At 42.9% G+C, this 21,647-nt stretch overlaps 1 protein-coding gene across 2 annotated transcripts in view; it reads left to right on the top strand.

Annotated features, from left to right (window-relative positions):
• Positions 1 to 21,647, top strand: part of LOC138641956 (mitogen-activated protein kinase kinase kinase 3-like) — a 211,503-nt gene that overhangs the window by 133,314 nt on the left and 56,542 nt on the right. Inside the window, exons 4-7 of one of the 2 annotated variants that reach the window (XM_069729796.1) lie at positions 11,096 to 11,136; positions 13,976 to 14,075; positions 16,644 to 16,757; positions 16,949 to 17,063. In XM_069729796.1, the coding sequence (XP_069585897.1) occupies positions 11,096 to 11,136; positions 13,976 to 14,075; positions 16,644 to 16,757; positions 16,949 to 17,063 (370 nt within the window). The remainder of the gene's footprint in view (positions 1 to 11,095; positions 11,137 to 13,975; positions 14,076 to 16,643; positions 16,758 to 16,948; positions 17,064 to 21,647) is intronic. The other variant, XM_069729797.1, reaches the window with a different exon arrangement.

Below are 21,647 nucleotides of genomic sequence, written 5' to 3' on the forward strand. Positions count from 1 at the left end.
GGTGACAGTGTCCCTTTAAAATAGGGGACCCTAAAAAAAAATGAGGTAGGGTCTCCCTATAATTAATAACCAAAAAAGGCTATGCAGACAGAGACAGTTGCTGGCTGATATTAATAGCCTAGGAAGGGGATACTGGGCCCCCAGGCTAAAAACATCAGCCAATGATGCAAATCATTTAGCCTTGTTCTTCGCAATTACACTGTAGCGGTGGCAAGTGAGTGATAATTGGGGTGGGGGGGTTGATGTCACCTTTGTATTGTCAGGTGACATCAAGCCCCGAGGTTAGTAATGGAGAGGTGTCAATAAGACGCCTCCATTACTAACCCCATAGTCATATCGTATAAAAACAGACACCAAGAAAAAAGTCATTTAATTGAAAGAATGACACAGACTCCTTTAATAAATCTTATTTAAACCATACTTACAACCTCGCCCATTCCACCGGGGCCATCAACTTCTGCAAAAGAGTTAAAAAAAACCAAACCATATTTCTCACCTGTTTAATCTGATAATCTGTTTGTCCCATGATGGGCCTAGCTCTGCTACATCTGGATGGCAGGCTGCATGGTTGCATGATAAAAAACGGATTTTTACTGATGGTAAAAAATGGCACACGCTAAAGACGGATGGTAATCTGAGCTAACACATGTATGAGAAATGTGCCATTTTGTTTCTCATATGTGAAAAAGACGGTAACGTGAATTTGTCTGAGCCTGGCATTTCATATGCAGACAAATTAGAGGGGAGGACCTTTTAAGCTGTGTTCACACAATGCATTTTTTGCCACAATTTTTCTTAAAAATGCATTAAAAACACAGCTTTGTTGATTTTTCAAAGGATGTAAAAAAAAATCACATGAATTGTGTAAACATAGGCTTAATAAAACTTGACAAATTTTGAACAACCAGTGTGCCACAAATGAAAGACTTCTGCTATAAGTGTCTGCTGAAAATCATGGTAGCTATGTTGGCCGGTGCCTCTTCTCTTCTGCTAAATTCTGCTCATTTTAGAAATCTAATATATAAAGCTGAATGTGTGTGTGTGTATGTGTGTGTGTGTGTGTGTATGTATGTCCGGGATTGGCATCTGCACCGTCGCAGCTACAGCCACAAAATTTTGCACAGTCACACGTCTGGACCCCGAGAGCGTCATAGGCTATGTTGTGAGGTGAAATTTTAACCCCACGCTTTCCAATTCACCAAACAATTTTGCCCCTATCTACATAATGGGGAAAAGTGAAAGGCAAAGTGTTGGAGGCAAATTGACAGCTGCCAGATGTGAACAAGAGCGATGGCGCCAAAGAGTATATACCGTACAGTTGCTAAGGTGGGGCCCCGACATGGGATACTCACCACACACGGGGATATGAACACACACACAAAATGGGCCACACACTACCACGTGCTTGAACACATATACCACCCTCAGCACACATTTCACCACACATACACCAACCTCGCCACATAAAAGTCGAAACACAAAAGTCGCCACTCAAAACTGGCCACGTGCAAAACTCGCCACATGCAAAAACTAGGCTCACGCAAAACTCGCCACAAGTGCAAAACTCACCTCATAGAAAACTCGCCACACGCAAAACTTGCACACGCGGAAAAATTACCACATGCACAAAAGTTGCAACACATGCAAAAGTTGCCTCACACAAAACTTGCACATACTCAAAAGGCACCACACATAAAACTCGCCATGCGCAAAACTCGCCATGTGCAAAACTTGCTGCACACAACTTGCTACACTAACCTGTCACATGCAACTCGACACACAAAAAGTTGCTACACGCATGTTGCCACACAAAACTCATCTCACAAAAGTCGCTACATGCATGTCGCCACACGCAACTCAACACACACAACTTGACAAACGAAACTCGCCCTAAAACACACAAAAGTCTGGCATTATCCTTCAAAAAAAAAAAATCTGATTAATAAGCAGACAAACTACAAGAGCAACAAATGTACCATATAGGAAATACGGCAGCTGTCAGTCACATGACCTGTCTATTATGTGTAAGTGTGAGCTAATATATACTGCCAGGGGGAGGGCTTCCTGTTGGCTGGGGATTTATCAGGCTGCCAATTTAGCTTACAAATACTGAGGTAAAAATACTGAGCAAATAACGTGTGAACGAGGTCTAATACAGGAGGAGATGACACACAGGTATATACTATATACAGGAGGAGATGACACACAGATATGTACTATATACAGGAGAGATGACACACAGGTATATACTATATAGAGGAGGAGATGACATACAGGTACATACTATATAAAGGAGGAGATGACATACAGGTATAAACTATATACAGGAGGAGATGACACACAGGTATATGCTATATATAGAAGATGACATACAGGTATATACTATATACAGGAGGAGATGACACAGATATATACTATATACAGGAGGAGATGACATACAGGTATATACTATATACAGTGCCTACAAATAGTATTCAACCCCCTGCAGATTTAGCAGGTTTAATAAGATGCAAATAAGTTAGAGACTTCAAACAAGAGCAGGATTTATTAACAGATGCATAAATCTTACAAACCAAAAAGTTTTGTTGCTCAGTTAAATTTTTATAAATTTTAAACATAAAAGTGTGGGTCAATTATTATTCAACCCCAAGGTTTAATATTTTGTGGAATAACCTTTGTTTGCAATTACAGCTAATAATCGTCTTTTATAAGACCTGATCAGGGCGGCACAGGTCTCTGGAGTTATCTTGGCCCACTCCTCCATGCAGATCTTCTCCAAGTTATCTAGGTTCTTTGTGTGTCTCATGTGGACTTTAATCTTGAGCTCCTTCCACAAGTTTTCAATTGGGTTAAGGTCAGGAGACTGACTAGGCCACTGCAACACCTTGATTTTTTGCCTCTTGAACCAGGCCTTGGTTTTCTTGGCTGTGTGCTTTGGGTCGTTGTCTTGTTGGAAGATGAAATGACAACCCATCTTAAGATCCTTGATGGAGGAGCGGAGGTTCTTGGCTAAAATCTCCAGGTAGGCCGTGCTATCCATCTTCCCATGGATGCGGACCAGATGGCCAGGCCCCTTGGCTGAGAAACAGCCCCACAGCATGATGCTGCCACCACCATGCTTGACTGTAGGGATGGTATTCTTGGGGTCGTATGCAGTGCCATCCAGTCTCCAAACTTCACGTGTGTGGTTGGCACCAAAGATCTCGATCTTGGTCTCATCAGACCAGAGAACCTTGAACCAGTCAGTCTCAGAGTCCTCCAAGTGATCATGAGCAAACTGTAGACGAGCCTTGACATGACGCTTTGAAAGTAAAGGTACCTTATGGGCTCGTCTGGAACGGACACAATGTCGGTGGAGTACGTTACTTATGGTATTGACTGAAACCAATGTCCCCACTGCCATGAGATCTTCCCGGAGCTTCTTCATTGTTGTCCTTGGGTTAGCCTTGACTCTTCGGACAAGCCTGGCCTCGGCACGGGAGGAAACTTTCAAAGGCTGTCCAGGCCGTGAAAGGCTAACAGTAGTTCCATAAGCCTTCCACTTCCGGATGATGCTCCCAACAGTGGAGACAGGTAGGCCCAACTCCTTGGAAAGGGTTTTGTACCCCTTGCCAGCCTTGTGACCCTCCACGACTTGTCTCTGATGGCCTTGGAATGCTCCTTTGTCTTTCCCATGTTGACCATGTATGAGTGCTGTTCACAAGTTTGGGGAGGGTCTTAAATAGTCAGAAAAGGCTGGAAAAAGAGATAATTAATCCAAACATGTGAAGCTCATTGTTCTTTGTGCCTGAACTACTTCTTAATACTTTAGGGGAACCAAAAAGAATTCTGGTGGGTTGAGGGGTTGAATAATAAATGACCCTCTGAAAAGACTTTTCACAATTTCAAAAAAAAATAAACAAAGAAATTACATTCTTTTTTTGCTGCAGTGCATTTCACACTTCCAGGCTGATCTACAGTCCAAATGTCACAATGCCAAGTTAATTTCAAATGTGTTTACCTGCTAAATCTGCAGGGGGTTGAATACTACTTGTAGGCACTGTATAGGAGATGACATACAGGTATATACTATATATAGAAGATGACATACAGGTATATACTATATACAGGGGAGATGACACACAGCAGGTATATACTATGTACAGGGGAGATGACATACAGGTATATGCTATATACAGGAGATGACATACAGGTGTATACTATATATAAGGGAGATGCAAACATGTATATACTGAGGTGAAAATGAGGGGTGTGAGGTGAAAATGAAAAGGTGTGAGTGCAAAATGAGAGGAGTGAGGGAAAATAGTGGAGTGTGTTGTGAATTCTGTTATCGAACTCCCTCCTGTGGTCATGAATGGTACTTCGGCGAGTTCTGTCCATGGACTCCCTCTGGTGGCTGTGAGTGGAGCTGCTGGTTCTGAGGTTCCTTCCACAGGTGACCTAGTTTAGTCTTTGGCTGGCTGCTCTATTTAACTCCACTCTGATCGTTACTCCATGCCAGCTGTCAATGTTCTTGTACTGGTTCAGTTCGCTCTTGGATCTTTCTGATGACCTGTCTACTCCAGCAGAAGCTAAGTCCCTGCTAGTTATTATTTGTTCATTATTTCCTTGTCCAGCTTGGTATCATGATTTTGCCTTGCTAGCTGGAAGCTCTGGGATGCAGAGTGGCACCTCCGCACCGTGAGTCGGTGCGGAGGTCTTTTTGCATACTCTGCGTGGTCTTTTGTAGTTTTTTGTGCTGACCGCAAAGATACCTTTCCTATCCTCGGTCTGTTTAGTAATTCTGGCCTCCCTTTGCTGAAACCTGTTTAATTTCTGTGTTTGTGACTTTCATCTTTACTCACAGTCAATATATGTGGGGGGCTGCCTTTTCCTTTGGGGAATTTCTCTGAGGCAAGGTAGGCTTTATTTTCTATCTCTAGGGCTAGTTAGCTCTTAGGCTGTGAAGAGGCATCTAGGTAGAGTTAGGTACGCTCCACGGCTATTTCTAGTTGTGTGATAGGATTAGGGGTTGCGGTCAACAGAGCTCCCACTTCCCAGAGCTTGTCCTGTGTGAGTTTAACCATCAGGTCGTTCCGGGTGCTCCTAACCACCAGGTCCATAACAGTACAGCTGGCCCCAAGTATTAATGCATCTCAATAGAGGGATAAGAGAAGTTCTGAGACCATTTTTTCTTCTCTGCAGTGTCTTTTGTCTTTCTTTTCCCCTTAACCTCTGGGTGGTTCAGGACACAGGTGTAGATATGGACATTCAAGGTCTGTCCTCTTGTGTGGATCATCTCACTGCAAGGGTACAAAACATTCAAGATTTTGTGGTTCAGAATCCGATGTTAGAGCCTAGAATTCCAATTCCTGATTTGTTTTCTGGGGATAGATCTAAGTTCTTGAATTTCAAAAATAATTGTAAACTGTTTCTAGCTTTGAAACCCCGCTCCTCTGGTGACCCCATTCAACAAGTAAAAATCATTATTTCTTTGTTGCGTGGTGACCCTCAAGACTGGGCATTTTCCCTTGCGCCAGGAGATCCTGCATTGCGTGATGTAGATGCGTTTTTTCTGGCGCTTGGATTGCTTTATGATGAACCGAATTCAGTGGATCAGGCAGAGAAAATCTTGCTGGCTTTGTGTCAGGGTCAGGATGAAGCGGAGGTGTATTGTCAGAAGTTTAGAAAGTGGTCTGTGCTTACTCAGTGGAATGAGTGTGCCCTGGCGGCAATTTTCAGAAAGGGTCTTTCTGAAGCCCTTAAGGATGTCATGGTGGGATTTCCCACGCCTGCTGGTCTGAATGAGTCTATGTCCTTGGCCATTGAGATCGATCGGCACTTGCATGAGCGCAAAGCTGTGCACCATTTGGCGGTATTCTCTGAGCATAGGCCTGAGCCTATGCAATGTGATAGGACTTTGACCAGAGCTGAACGGCAAGAACACAGACGTCGGAATGGGCTGTGTTTTTACTGTGGTGATTCCACTCATGCTATCTCCGATTGTCCTAAGCGCACTAAGCGGTTCGCTAGGTCTGCCACCATTGGTACGGTACAGTCTAAATTTCTTTTGTCCGTTACTCTGATTTGCTCTCTGTCGTCCTATTCTGTTATGGCATTTGTGGATTCAGGCGCTGCCCTGAATTTGATGGACTTGGAGTTTGCCAGGCGCTGTGGTTTTTTCTTGGAGCCCTTGCAGTATCCTATTCCATTGAGAGGAATTGATGCTACGCCTTTGGCCAAGAATAAGCCTCAGTACTGGACTCAATTGACCATGTGCATGGCTCCTGCACATCAGGAGGATATTCGCTTTTTGGTGTTGCATAATCTGCATGATGTGGTCGTTTTGGGGTTGCCATGGCTACAGGTCCATAATCCAGTATTGGATTGGAAATTTATGTCTGTGTCCGGCTGGGGTTGTCTGGGGGTACATGGTGATGTTCTATTGCTGTCAATTTCGCCTTTCACTCCTTCTGAAGTCCCTGAGTTTTTGTAAGATTACCAGGATGTATTTGATGAGCCCAAATCCAGTGCCCTACCTCCTCATAGGGACTGCGATTGTGCTATTAATTTGATTCCTGGTAGTAAGTTTCCTAAGGGGCGACTGTTTAATTTATCTGTGCCAGAGCACGCCGCTATGCGGAGTTATATAAAGGAATCCTTGGAGAAAGGTCATATTCGCCCGTCGTCATCACCGTTGGGAGCAGGGTTCTTTTTTGTGGCCAAGAAAGATGGTTCTTTGAGACCTTGTATTGATTACCGCCTTCTTAATAAGATCACAGTCAAATTTCAGTACCCTTTGCCGCTGCTGTCTGATTTGTTTGCTCGGATTAAGGGGGCTAGTTGGTTCACCAAGATAGATCTTCGAGGGGCGTATAATCTTGTGCGAATTAAACAGGGCGATGAATGGAAAACAGCATTTAATACGCCCGAGGGCCATTTTGAGTACCTGGTTATGCCATTCGGGCTTTCTAATGCTCCATCTGTGTTTCAGTCCTTTATGCATGACATCTTCCGAAAGTACCTGGATAGATTCATGATTGTATATTTGGATGATATTTTGGTCTTTTCGGATGATTGGGAGTCTCATGTGAAGCAGGTCAGAATGGTGTTCCAGGTCCTTCGTGCGAATTCCTTGTTTGTGAAGGGGTCAAAATGTCTCTTTGGAGTTCAGAAGGTTTCATTTTTGGGTTTCATTTTTTCCCCTTCTACTATCAAGATGGACCCTGTTAAAGTTCAGGCCATTTATGATTGGACTCAGCCGACATCTGTGAAGAGCCTGCAGAAGTTCCTGGGCTTTGCTAATTTTTACCGTCGCTTCATCGCTAATTTTTCTAGTGTTGCTGAACCGTTGACTGATTTGACCAAGAAAGGTGCTGATGTGGTCAATTGGTCCTCTGCGGCTGTGGAGGCTTTTCAGGAGTTGAAGCGTCGTTTTTCTTCTGCCCCTGTGTTGTGCCAGCCAGATGTTTCGCTCCCGTTTCAGGTCGAGGTTGATTCTTCTGAGATTGGAGCAGGGGCTGTTTTGTCGCAAAGAAGTTCTGATGGCTCGGTGATGAAACCATGTGCCTTCTTTTCTAGAAAATTCTCGCCTGCTGAGCGCAATTATGATGTTGGCAATCGAGAGTTGTTGGCCATGAAGTGGGCATTCGAGGAGTGGCGACATTGGCTTGAAGGAGCCAAGCATCGTGTGGTGGTCTTGACGGATCACAAGAATCTGACTTATCTCGAGTCTGCCAAACGGTTGAATCCTAGACAGGCTCGATGGTCGCTGTTTTTCTCCCGTTTTGATTTTGTGGTTTCGTACCTTCCGGGCTCTAAGAATGTGAAGGCTGATGCCCTGTCAAGGAGTTTTGTGCCTGACTCCCCGGGTGTTCCTGAGCCGGCGGGTATTCTCAAAGAGGGGGTGATTTTGTCTGCCATCTCCCCTGATTTGCGGCGGGTGCTGCAGAAGTTTCAGGCTGATAGACCTGACCGTTGTCCAGCGGAGAAACTGTTTGTCCCTGATAGATGGACTAGTAGAGTTATCTCTGAGGTTCATTGTTCGGTGTTGGCTGGTCATCCTGGAATCTTTGGTACCAGAGATTTGGTGGCTAGATCCTTTTGGTGGCCTTCTTTGTCACGGGATGTGCGTTCTTTTGTGCAGTCCTGTGGGACTTGTGCTCGGGCTAAGCCTTGCTGTTCTCGTGCCAGTGGGTTGCTTTTGCCCTTGCCGGTCCCGAAGAGGCCTTGGACGCATATTTCCATGGATTTTATTTCAGATCTCCCTGTCTCTCAAAGGATGTCGGTCATTTGGGTGGTTTGTGATCGCTTCTCTAAGATGGTCCATTTGGTACCCTTGTCTAAATTGCCTTCCTCCTCTGATTTGGTGCCATTGTTTTTCCAGCATGTGGTTCGTTTGCATGGCATTCCGGAGAACATCGTCTCGGACAGAGGTTCCCAGTTTGTTTCGAGATTTTGGCGGTCCTTTTGTGCTAGGATGGGCATTGATTTGTCTTTTTCCCCGGCCTTCCATCCTCAGACAAATGGCCAAACCGAACGAACTAATCAGACTTTGGAAACATATCTGAGATGCTTTGTTTCTGCTGATCAGGATGATTGGGTGTCCTTCTTGCCTTTGGCTGAGTTCGCCCTTAATAATCGGGCCAGCTCAGCTACTTTGGTTTTGCCTTTCTTCTGTAATTCTGGTTTCCATCCTCATTTCTCTTCAGGGCAGGTTGAGCCTTTGGTCTGTCCTGGTGTGGATACTGTGGTGGACAGGTTGCATCAGATTTGGACTCATGTGGTGGACAATTTGACATTGTCCCAGGAGAAGGCTCAACGTTTCGCTAACCGCCGGCGCTGTGTTGGTCCCCGACTTCGTGTTGGGGATTTGGTTTGGTTGTCGTCTCGTTATGTTCCTATGAAGGTTTCCTCTCCTAAGTTTAAGCCTCGTTTCATTGGTCCGTATAAGATTTCTGAAGTTCTCAATCCTGTGTCATTTCGTTTGGCCCTTCCAGCTTCTTTTGCCATCCATAATGTGTTCCATAGGTCGTTATTGCGGAGATATGTGGCGCCTATGGTTCCCTCTGTTGATCCTCCTGCCCCGGTGTTGGTCGAGGGGGAGTTGGAGTATGTGGTGGAGAACATTTTAGATTCTCGTATTTCGAGACGGAAACTCCAGTACCTGGTCAAGTGGAAGGGTTATGGTCAGGAAGATAATTCCTGGGTTGTTGCCTCTGATGTTCATGCTGCCGATCTGGTTCGTGCCTTCCATTTGGCTCGTCCTGATCGGCCTGGGGGTTCTGGTGAGGGTTCGGTGACCCCTCCTCAAGGGGGGGGTACTGTTGTGAATTCTGTTATCGAACTCCCTCCTGTGGTCATGAATGGTACTTCGGCGAGTCCTGTCCATGGACTCCCTCTGGTGGCTGTGAGTGGAGCTGCTGGTTCTGAGGTTCCTTCCACAGGTGACCTAGTTTAGTCTTTGGCTGGCTGCTCTATTTAACTCCACTCTGATCGTTACTCCATGCCAGCTGTCAATGTTCTTGTACTGGTTCAGTTCGCTCTTGGATCTTTCTGGTGACCTGTCTACTCCAGCAGAAGCTAAGTCCCTGCTAGTTATTATTTGTTCATTATTTCCTTGTCCAGCTTGGTATCATGATTTTGCCTTGCTAGCTGGAAGCTCTGGGATGCAGAGTGGCACCTCCGCACCGTGAGTCTGTGGTCTTTTGTAGTTTTTTGTGCTGACCGCAAAGATACCTTTCCTATCCTCGGTCTGTTTAGTAAGTCTGGCCTCCCTTTGCTGAAACCTGTTTCATTTCTGTGTTTGTGACTTTCATCTTTACTCACAGTCAATATATGTGGGGGGCTGCCTTTTCCTTTAGGGAATTTCTCTGAGGCAAGGTAGGCTTTATTTTCTATCTCTAGGGCTAGTTAGCTCTTAGGCTGTGAAGAGACGTCTAGGTAGAGTTAGGTACGCTCCACGGCTATTTCTAGTTGTGTGATAGGATTAGGGGTTGCGGTCAGCAGAGCTCCCACTTCCCAGAGCTTGTCCTGTGTGAGTTTAACCATCAGGTCGTTCCGGGTGCTCCTAACCACCAGGTCCATAACAGGAGTGATCGGAAAATGACAGATGTGAGGTCGAAATGACAAGTGTTAGGGGGGAATGAGAGGAGTGAGGGAGAAAATGAGAGGTGTGAGGGAGAAAATGAGAGATGTGAGGGGGAAAATGAAAGATGTGATTGGGAAAATGAGAGGTGTGATGGGAAAATAAGAGAAGTGAGGTGCTCTAACTAACCACAGATATTTACTATGCCCAGGCAACGCCGGGCTCTTCAGCTAGTGTGATATATAGAATATAAAGACAGACCAGAGGGGTGCTTTATAGGCAGAATTGTATGAGGAATAATGGAATTTTTAGGTGCAGACAACCATATTTTCAGTCTGAGTATGATCTGACAAAACATCAGATCGCACTCAGACCAATGTTATTCTATGGGGTCGTGCACATGTCCAAATTTTTCCTCGAACTAGGTCTATCCAAGAAAAAAAACCCAGCATGCACAATTTGCCTCCGATATTCGGATTGCACTGAGTCAGTGCCTCCGTGGAATAAATCAAACTGCACTTGTATGACATCTACATGGAGTGACAGAATGTAGAAGATTAAGAAATATTTTATACATCTTCTCCTCATCCAAGAAAATAGAATCACACTATGATCCCACTCTGATCAAACTCTGATCACAGTGTGATCAGTGTGACCCTAGCCTTAGGGTTCGTTCACACAACCGTATTTTCTGTCCAAACCTGCGTGGGATACCTTTGGATTTCTCAGATGTTACTTTCCTCCTATGCATTGCAAAGTGTGAGATTCACAACAAAAACTTGGAGACGGAATTGAGATGCTGGAGATTTCAAAATCCGCACCACAAGTCAAGGTCTACACAGAACATTTTTCGCCACATGTGAATTGGATTTGTAAGATATCATCTTACTTAACCGCTACTATATTCCTGTGTGGATTTTACACACACAATCCTGTAGGAAAAATCTTCCCCCAAATTCGCCGTGTGTTTATTTACCCCAAAACTGCTTATTTTGACCTATAACTAACCCGTGTGGTGTCTTCCCCCAGCAGGACGCCCGGATCAAGTTTGAATACAATGGAGAGAAAAGGTAAGAGCTGCAATATTCTCTGTACAGACATTTCGTCTAATAACACAGTGCTCTGAAGCCTTGCCGTTGTGCCTGGTACTTTCCATAGGAAATGCGGAATGGACAGTGTAGCCATTGTGATATAATTCAGTGTGTGACTCAATACCAGCGTTTTTTATTAGGTGTAGTTTCTGATGAGATATTTTCATATGTACTATTGATTTATGAAATAAAGAGTAACCATGGGTTTAATTTTTAACCAGGGGTGTAACTACAACAGGTGCAGGGGTTGCAATCGCACCCGGGCCCTGGAGCCTAGGGGACCATAAAAGTCCCTTTGGCCTATAGAAAAAGACTATTGCTATTAAAGATTTTAAATATTTGGGGGGCCTGTTGGAGCTTTTGCATCGGGGTCCATGAGTTTCAAGTTACGCCACTGTTTTTAACTCTTTGTGCCCCAAATCCCTCTTTTCACTTAATTTCCCACCTCAAACCCTGTCATGTCAACCTCCTTTTTTATGCCAAGGCCCAGTACGGCCTCTTTGGAAGAACAAAAAAAAAATTACTTCCAAAATCATATATGCCAGATCCTAAAACTTCCCCAATAATCATTTGTCCCATACACGTTAGACTGTCATTATTGGCGGGTTTGTCCGACATTAGTCTAATGTATATGGAGGGCTTTAGGATTGTGATAATTCTAAAATCTCACATCGTTGCCTTCCATTGAATTTTCCTTTCCTTTTGCCACTGTAAAGATGAATTCTCTTTATTAGTAGCAGTCCTGATCAGGCGTTATTGCCCTGCGCAGTCTGGATATGGTACGTCTTATCTTAGACGAGCCTGATCCGCAGCTCCGGTGACGATATAGGGTTATGGTTGATCTCGGTGTAGGTACAGATGACGGCAGACGTCTCGCTGTCATCATTTCACTGCAGAGGACATGAACGTGCTAAAATCCTGATCCTGTGCACACAGACACGTTTGAATTTTTTTTTGGCTGCCATATTACGGAGCACGACAAGGGGGCTGGAGTTTAGGTCCCAGCCAATCCAACCAGTCTTTGCTCCTGAGTTATTATTACGCTAACACTTGTGGTTTATCTGAACTGGTAAAAACAAATGAGACATGTATTTGGTTACATCGGAAAATAGGAAAAGGCTAAAATAGTCACATTGGAAAAGTGCAGCCAGTTTGCCAAATCTGCCCCTTGAGGTTTCTGTTGCTGGACATCAATATAACAAGAGATTTAACATGTCTCAGCCATCAGACTGCGTTACGTCTCGCTCACGCACATGAGACCTAATAACACTTCCAGGGAATTATGGAATTAGTTACAAACGATCTGGATGGAAATACAGGCAAATGTGAGTCATCTGCGGGGAGCTCTGATCAGGGGCATGGCTGGTGCCGGCTCCAGCACATTCACAGTCCTCAAATTGTATAGTATCTAACTTCACAGTTTTTATAGTCTATTCATTGTCCACGTGATCACTTAGCTGAGGATGTAGTAGTCTTATGACATCCAGGAGAGATATCAGATATTAGAAGGCAGGCGGAAGACACTTTATCACTTCCATCCCCTTTCTTATAAATGTATCCTGTACTGGAATGTTTTATTTCCCTTTTTTTTATCCCAAAATGGAGAATAACCAGTGGACATGTGAACAATGTTTATAGAGATAGTTGTATATTCTGCAGCACTGAACACCGTGGTTAATCAGTCTCAGGAGCTTACAATTTAGTTTTCTTATTCTAGGGTTAATTTTGTAAGGAGACTACTAATCTATTAGCATGTTCTTGGGGAAGCGTAGGGGGAAGGGGTGCAAAGTAGAACATACAAACTACATGTTTATTTGGATTTGAACTAAAAAGCCCATTTATGGATGTTGATATGGATGTAACAACCAGACTCTATGCAAATTCTGTGAGCTTATTCTGGATGCACTTGGTTACAGCAGATATTCTTTTATTCATTTATTATCCATTTATTATGTTAGGCTACAATCACACTTCCGTATTGACAATACATTGCTCCATTTATCAGTCCTTAAAAGTGGAACAGAAACATGGAGTAATGTAAAAAAAAAAAAAAATCTGTCGTGTAACTGATGCAAACAGAAGCAGAGGGGCCCCTTGATTATTATAGCATGTCTGGGTTCCGCTATGTGTCAGGTTTTAGAATGGAAGAAACAGATCTACAAGCTGTACTTTTTTATTATTGTAAAATTTGCTACATAATGGTACCCAAATGGACCCCATATTAATCAATGGGGTCAATCTCCTCCCATTTTTATCATTTATATAGTTAAATTGAATCTGTCAGCAGGTTTTTGCTATGTAATCTGAAGACAGCATAATGTAGGGGTTGAGACACAGATTTCAGGGATGTGTGCTAGTGTTTCCATACAATGAGTGTTTTATTAATGCCCAGACTAGTGCCCTTGTGCCAGGTGGTCTGACCGCACCCCCTCCTCTGATAAGCAGCTCACTGTCAATAGACAATGTACCCAGACAGCTGTGGTGTGGGCAGCTTTCTGAGCTCTGCTACAGCTACAAACAACTGCTGCACCCAGTAACCTAAATGACACATCCCAGGAGTAAGGGTCTCTCTTCCTACCATATGCTGCTTACAGGTAAGATAACAAAATCCTGGTGACAGATTCACTTTTTAAAAGTGTGAACTTATCTTTATAAAGTGAAAAATGTTGCAAAAAAGTTTTTCTTTCTTTACTGAATAATTACATTTAATTCCGTATGAATTTTAAAGGACGTTAAACAGAATGTCATTTATTGTAATTTTGATACTCTAAAATAGTTTTATGTTACTGATATCTGGGCTTATTTCTCCTTATACCAGGATCATTGAATTCAGAAGGCCAGTAAAACTTAAGGATGTGCTGCAGAAAGTTACTGATGTGTTTGGCCAAACATTGGACTTGCACTATGCAAACAATGAGGTAATGCCGGCTTTGTTTTGATAGATTCTTGCGTCCCAGAACGCTTATTATGGGATGACTTCATGCTGTGTGTTAATGCTGCAGGGCTAGCATACTGTCATCACATTGTGTCACCCCAGAGAGGCACTGGGGAGAGATCTGGTGCAGCTGGTTTATCGGACTACATGGACTTCATTTTTTGGACCTCTTGGTGCTAATTTTATGTGGGATTTTTTAGTGCATTTTCTAGTGATTGGAGGTCTATCTTTCTAATAAGAAGGCTCTTATATTAATAAAAATCCAAGTATTACTATTTTTTAACGTTTTAGCTTTCCCTGTAGACTCTGGACACCATGTTTTCCTTGTAGATCAAATTCACGTGATCTAACCCGGCCTGTTTCCACTAATAATGATGTGTACATGTGCTGCTTCTGGTGCTGTAGCTAAACTGCGCATGCGCAGAGAGCGGAGACTGCGTATGCTCATTGTCTCATCAACATTGGCTGTCCATGTACATGGTGTGGATGGGCAATGCTGGGATCAACAAGGTGGATTATGTGGGTACATAAGAATCAGGGGGAAATGTAATGCTGGGCTCAATAGAGATCCACAAATCAGATGTTAAAGAAAAAGAAAGCGAGCTACGTTTGTTTTTTTAAATTGTAAGATGTCTGAATGGGCAAGCACTTGGCACATGAGGTTTAATGTAGATAAAAGTAGAGTAATGCACCTAGGATGGAGTAATCCTATTGCTGCATATACATTAAATAGGAGTATACTCGGGACTCCAGAACTGGAGGAGGACTTGGGTATTCTGGTTACAAGTAAGCTGAGCAGCAGCCACAAGAGCAAACACAATTTTAGGTGTGATATGTAGTATAGATTTACCATTGCGACCAAGTTGTTTGATATAAATCCCATGATGCATCTATTATGCAATTCAGGTCTCGCAAGTTTGTTATTGTACCCTAGATGTTCATGCAAGGTGTGCAAGTTTCACACGGAGATCCATGAGATGCAGTAATGTGCAGATGGTGGTGTCTGCTGTGCACCCAAAAGTCCAAGTGATGTGAGCCACATAGACGTCCTAGAACACTGATCATTCAGGAGTGCCCCATTCATCCACAGTACTGGCCGTTACACAATGGTCGAACTGCTGTTAATATCAGTCACATCTGAGTAATACAGTGCGCTCTGCCATCACCTCCAACAGGTTTTTAGAATTAGTTAATGTCAAAGGGGCAGTATTAACACTAGCTGATGACGGCCATTAAACAACAACCTACCAATCTCCTAGAAGCCAATTGCCGGTCGTTTAAAAGCCTGTTTAGACAAGACGAGCGCAGAGAAATCCAAATTTTTCTTAATATGTTTATGAGCTGTTAATATCTATGGGCCGGACATAGATCTCCCTGAGAATCTGCCTCCAGAGATTATTTTAAATTAAAGGGGGCGTAACCAGTATGAGACATGTAATGACTGACAGTCTGCTCTCCCGATCATTGTCTCTCGCTGGTAACACCCCCTTTTTATTTAAAATAAGCCCATAGATCTTCACATCCCGTGTATGTATTAAGAAAAACGTGGATTTCTCTAGAATAAGATATCAGACTGCAGATATCAAGGTATCATTTTATTCAGCTTTCTATGTCCTACATTACCATATCGATGGGTTATGGTGGATTGTCCTACTGACAGATGCCCTTTAAGCCTTCACTACTGGAACATGAGACCTATTTTACCAGTTTGTTTGTTTTTTTCTGGCAAAAATATGACTTCAGGTCACAATGCTCCTATTGCCCACTTATAGATTAAGATCTATTTCCTATCCTCAGGTATGATCTGGTAGTTGGACATTTATTGATGTGACGGACATGATTAAATAATGGTGCTATAATATCAGCAAAAGTGCCAGCAGATATAGCCTTTCCTACCATGTGCAGTCGTAGTCCTGATCTCAGCATTTGTGTTAGATGAGGACCCCACTAACTAACACCTAACGTTCTGCTTGTCCTGTTATTGAACTCAACTATAAAGAGAACCTGTCCGGTCAGATAATGCTATTAATGCAGACATGGGCCCGAATTCATCAAAGCTTTTGTGCCCAAAAAGTCGCGTAAAAGCTTTGAAAAGGCACAACATTTTGCAGCTATTGCCATTCTCAAGCCAGTTTCTTCGTGCTTTGCTGAAATGGCCGGAGCTGGGGTGTGACGCCACTGTAGCTGCTCCGGGTACGCCTGCGTTACTGAAAGCCGCCGGATCCTGGATGAAATAAAGTGTATTTTTTTCCTGAGTGCGGCACTTTCAGTACAGTGGCTGGGCACCTCCATAACGCTGTTAACCTGCACATTAACTCTGTAATTTCTGATTTATAGTGTTATCAGACCTGACAGGTGCCATATAATCTTGGCTTGAAATGCGACCACATGCATCAACGTTTTGGTGCCAAACAACAGAGTAAACTACTAGATGGTTTAGAGTTAGAATATCAAGTCTACATACTGGATAGAATTTGGAGATCTGCCCCATAATGCATATTATCTAAAAATAATAAAATTATTGTAATAATATGTTCTTTTCCATTTGCAGTTAATTGTACCCCTGAAATATCAGGATGACCTGGATAAAGCCATAGAACACATGGATATGAATCCCTCTCACAAGAGCTTGAAGATATTAGCAAAAGCACCAATTAAGAGTATAGTAAGTAAAGTCCCGTTTGTCATTACATTTTAATCTTTTGTTAGAATATTGAAATTTAATTTGGTTATTTCTGACTTTTATATCCAGTTTTTGGGAAAGTTGGATAACAACTAATTTGGACGCCATTGCTTAAAACTCCAAGGAACTAATGTCCTAATGAAAATGTCTTTTACTTATTCCATAACTTCCAGTTTCTACAACCTGTCGGACCAAAGCATCATCACGACATGAAGTTATCAAGGTCCATGGGAGACATTCTGGGTTCCCTGTATAAGGATGCTGGAAAGGCAAGGAAGCGTTCAACCGGTAAAAAAAAAACATATTTTCACACTTGAAACATTCATTATCTAAAGATCTATTTGTCTATCTTTTAAAGTGCTTGGCATAAATTAGTACATTCCCTTTTAAAGGTGAGATTTTAATCAATACCTCACTGAATACAAGAACAATTTCCAAAATTTTGACAAGACTGAGTTTCATAGAACATTTTTTAGTCAATAACATGAAAGTAAGATTAATGATATAACTTTCATTACAAAATCTTCAGTTTTGCTCAAACTAGTTTCAGCAAAAGTGAATTCACCCCACATAAAAAATACTATAATATTTTGTATGACCTCCATGATTTTTAAGGATATCACCAAGTCTTCTGGGCATGGAATGTACAGGTAAGTTGGTGACATACTGCAACATCTTTGGTTTTTCCATTCTTCAAGAACAACCTTTTTTAGAGCCTGGATGCTGGATGGAGGGTGATGCTCAGCTTGCCTCTTTAGAATTCCCCTTAGGTGTTCCATTGACTTCAGATCAAGAGATATACTTGCCCACAAAATCACTTTCACCCTGTCCTTCTTCAGGAGCACAACAGATCATTGTTGTGTTGTGGATCATTGGAAAAGTGCACATCTACCAAGGGTACAGAGTGATGGCAAAATCTTGTCTTTCAATATAGAGTAGTACATCTGTGAATTCATTTTACTATTAATAAAATGTAACTCCCCAACACCAGCAACATTCAGAAAGCCCCACATAAGCACATTTCCATCACCATGTTTCACTGTAGGCACCATGCATTTTTCTGCATTTTGTTTCTCCCCAACACTAGTGCTTCACAGATGCACTGCTCTTTATTGAAAAAGCAGATGCTATCATCACTTTGTGCCCTTGGCAGAAGTGCATTTTTTCCAACATGAATAATCCAAAATACACATGTTCTGATGAAGAACAGGTTGAAAGTGATTCAGTGGCCAAGTATGTCTCCTGATCTGAAACCAACAGAACACCTATGGAGAATTCTGAAGTCCCCAATTGATCTTTCTTATAGCAAGACAAGTTTTCGAACAGCCTTCCTAAGTCCTTGCCCTGTCAAGTGATGTAATAGGTCTTGCATCACTGATGAATAATCCATCGATGCTGCTGAAAAGCAAACATTTGTGCATTTCATTCATTGCATGCACTGCTAGTCTGACATGGCAGCTTTCAACAAGTAACAACCACACAGCGCTGCATAAGGATTTCCCAACCTTGGGGAAACTAACTAGGCCACTTGGTTTTTGTTGTGATATATCGATCAATAGACTCATAGTCTGTGTATCTTCATAGTCTCTGTTGAATTCCTTTCCTCAGTAAACTTTTGTTTACTTCCCTGTTTCATCATCTAAAATATAAATAACTCCGGTTAATCTAGTTTTTATTTTATTTAAAGAGGTCTTGTCATTTACAAACAATTACTTGAGATGGTAACACCCAGATTGCAAAAGGTTTTTGAAGAGGCTCTTCAGGAGGGTGAATTACCGGCGTCCATGAGGGAGGCGGTGGTGGTGGTCATTCCGAAGGAGGGAAGAGATCCGGGGTTGGCGGAATCTTATAGGCCCATCTCGTTGCTGATGGTAGATGTAAAGATTTTGGCTAGTCGTTTGGCAAGTGTGGTTCAGGATCTTGTTCATCCTGACCAATCCGGATTTATGCCAAATAAGTCTACGGCGATTAATTTGCGTAGACTCTTTCTGAATTTGCAGCTGCCGTCAGACAATAGGGGCAGTAGGGTTATGGTATCATTGGACGCGCATAAAGCGTTTGATAGTGTTGAGTGGCAGTATCTTTGGAGGGTGTTGGAATGCTTTGCTTATGGGCCGACCTTTATTTCATGGATACGGTTGCTATATACTTCCCCAACCGCTAGGGTCAGAGTTAACGGGCAAATGTCTGGGAGTTTTGCGCTTCATAGGGGGACTAGGCAGGGGTGTCCACTGTCCCCGCTGCTTTTTGCTTTGGCAGTGGAGCCTTTGGCGCAGATAATTAGAAGGACGGTTTTGGTTAAAGGGTTCAGATATGGTGTGGTAGAAGAAAAAGTATCCCTGTATGCAGAGGATGTGTTGCTTTTTTTGGAGGATTCCGGAGAGTCGTTATTGAGAGCAATGGATATTATTAAAACATTCGGGTCTATATCGGGATTATAAATAACTGGGAAAAATCCATTGTCATGGCTGCAGATGATTGTGTTGTTGATTTGCCAAAGTCGGGGGAGGGTAGTAGGCTGGCAGTGGTGCGACAGTTTAAATACCTGGGCATTCAGGTGTCACTCCCGATTTCGAGCTATGCAGATTTGAATCTGATTCCACTGCTGAGTAAGAGTAGGAGTAAAGTAGGGGCCTGGTGTAAACTGTATCTTTCAGTAGTGGGAAGAATTAATTTGATTAAGATGATTTTGATGCCCCAATAGTTGTACGTCTTGCACAAAGCCCCTGTCTGGTTCCCTAGGCGGTGGTTTCGTACTATTGACTCTATATTTAGGGATCTTGTGTGGGGAAAAAAGCAGCCGAGGATCAGACTTGAGATATTGTAGAGGCCCAAGGATGGAGGGGGACTGACGCTTCTGAACCCTTGGATTTATTACTTAGCTGCTCAGGGCCAACAGATGAGGGGTGGAGGGATGTGTCTGGGGCTGGTTCACTACAAAGGTCTTGGTCCAGGTGATGGGGAGGGATCCCTTCGTTCAGGGGTTGGAGGCAGGAAGTGTCAGGAAGATGGGTTTGGTGTATCCTACTTTAGCGCTGATACATAAAGTCTGGGAGGCAATTAAAAAGATTAGTGGTTTGGAGCACTTGCCAAATTTTTCCCCAAAATGAGACTCTACCAGAATTTGTTAAAATGGGAGAATTTAAAAATTGGATAAGACTGGGAATACAGTACATGGTTCAGGTGCAGGACACGCAAGGACTGGGGCCCTTTGGAAAGTTGCAGGAGGATTATGGACTACCGGAGGTCTTCAGATTTCAATATGGGCAGTTTAGGCATGCTTATGTTACGCAGAGCAAGACGATGAATATGGAGATTCACAAGGATATATTGATTGATTATGTCTGTGCAGAGGGGGGAACAAAAGGGGTAGTGTCGGGCATTTATAAGGATCTATTGCATACTTTTATAAATAATTATCCTATAAGAGCACAGGGGAAATGGGAGGCGGAATTGGGTAGGATAGAGGAAGATAAATGGGAAGTGATTATGGAATATATACCCCAACTATCACTGAGTGAATCAGGTAGACTCTCGCAGATATATCTACTCCATAGAGTATATAGGACATGCCATAGGAGGAGCATATGGTTGTAGGATTGAGAGGGATCCTGTGGTGTGTACTGGGATATGTGGAGGATACGATACGATACACTTTATTGATCCCGTGGGAAATTATGGTATCACAGCAGCACAACTTAAATCATAAAAATCATAAAGGAATTACATAGTTGACATGACAGTGGAGTTGACAGAAGAACATTATACATTAGAATAGGACATACACAGCGAGTGAACTGAAATGTAGAGAAATAAGTAGACATTCACCTTGGTGGTTTAACCCTAATGTTATTGTTGTACATCCCCATGGCAGTTGGCACAAACGATTTCCTATATTTTTCCTTCTTACACCTCAGAAGTATTAGCCGGTTACTGAAGGTGCTCTTCTGTCTCATGAATAGCTCATATAATGGATGTGCATTATTGTTCATAATTGCCATACACTTTTTCAGAGTTCTTCTCTCCACTACCTCCCCAAAAGAGTCCAGATTGTAGCCCACAGCAGAACTTGCCTTCTTAATAATCTTATTCAGCTTATTCGCATCAGAGGCCCGCACACTACTACCCCAGCACGTGATTGCAAAAAAGATGGCACTTGCCACTACAGATTGGTAGAACATTTCTAACATTTTGCTACACACATTAAAAGACCTCAGTTTCCTTAGGAAATACAGTCTGCTCATCCCCTTCTTGTAGACAAACTCTGAGTGGCATCTCCAGTCCAGTTTGCTATCCAAATGGACCCCCAAATATTTGTAACTCTCCACCTGCTCTACCTCCTGACCAGCAATAGTGATCGGTAAGCATTCCATCTTTATCCTGCTATAGTTGGCCACCAACTCCTTAGTTTTCTTAACATTTAGTTGTAGATAGTTACCATTGCACCAATCCACGAAATTCGACACCACCCTTCTATATTCCTCATCCCCCTGATCTCCCCTAATGCATCCCACAACCACAGAGTCATCCGAAAATTTTTGAAGGTGGCAAAGTTCAGATTTATACTGAAAGTCTGAAGTATACAGAGTGAATAGAAAGGGCGCAAGCACCGTTCCCTGGGGGGCACCTACACTGCTCAATAATCTGCTTGACACCACTGCTCCCATCTGTACAAACTGTGGCCGATCTGAAAGGTAGTCAGTTATCCAATTTCTTATCCCCTCCTCAACCTTCATATCAGTCATCTTTTTGTGTAGTAAAAGTGGCTGCAGGGAGTTAAATGCACTTGAGAAATCGAAGAACATCGCTCGCACCATGGTACCATCAGTCTCCAGAAATGAATGTACCCTATGTAACAGAGAAAGGATAGCA

The sequence above is a fragment of the Ranitomeya imitator genome, chromosome 6 (assembly GCF_032444005.1).
Source record: "Ranitomeya imitator isolate aRanImi1 chromosome 6, aRanImi1.pri, whole genome shotgun sequence".
Classification (NCBI taxonomy): domain Eukaryota; kingdom Metazoa; phylum Chordata; class Amphibia; order Anura; family Dendrobatidae; genus Ranitomeya; species Ranitomeya imitator.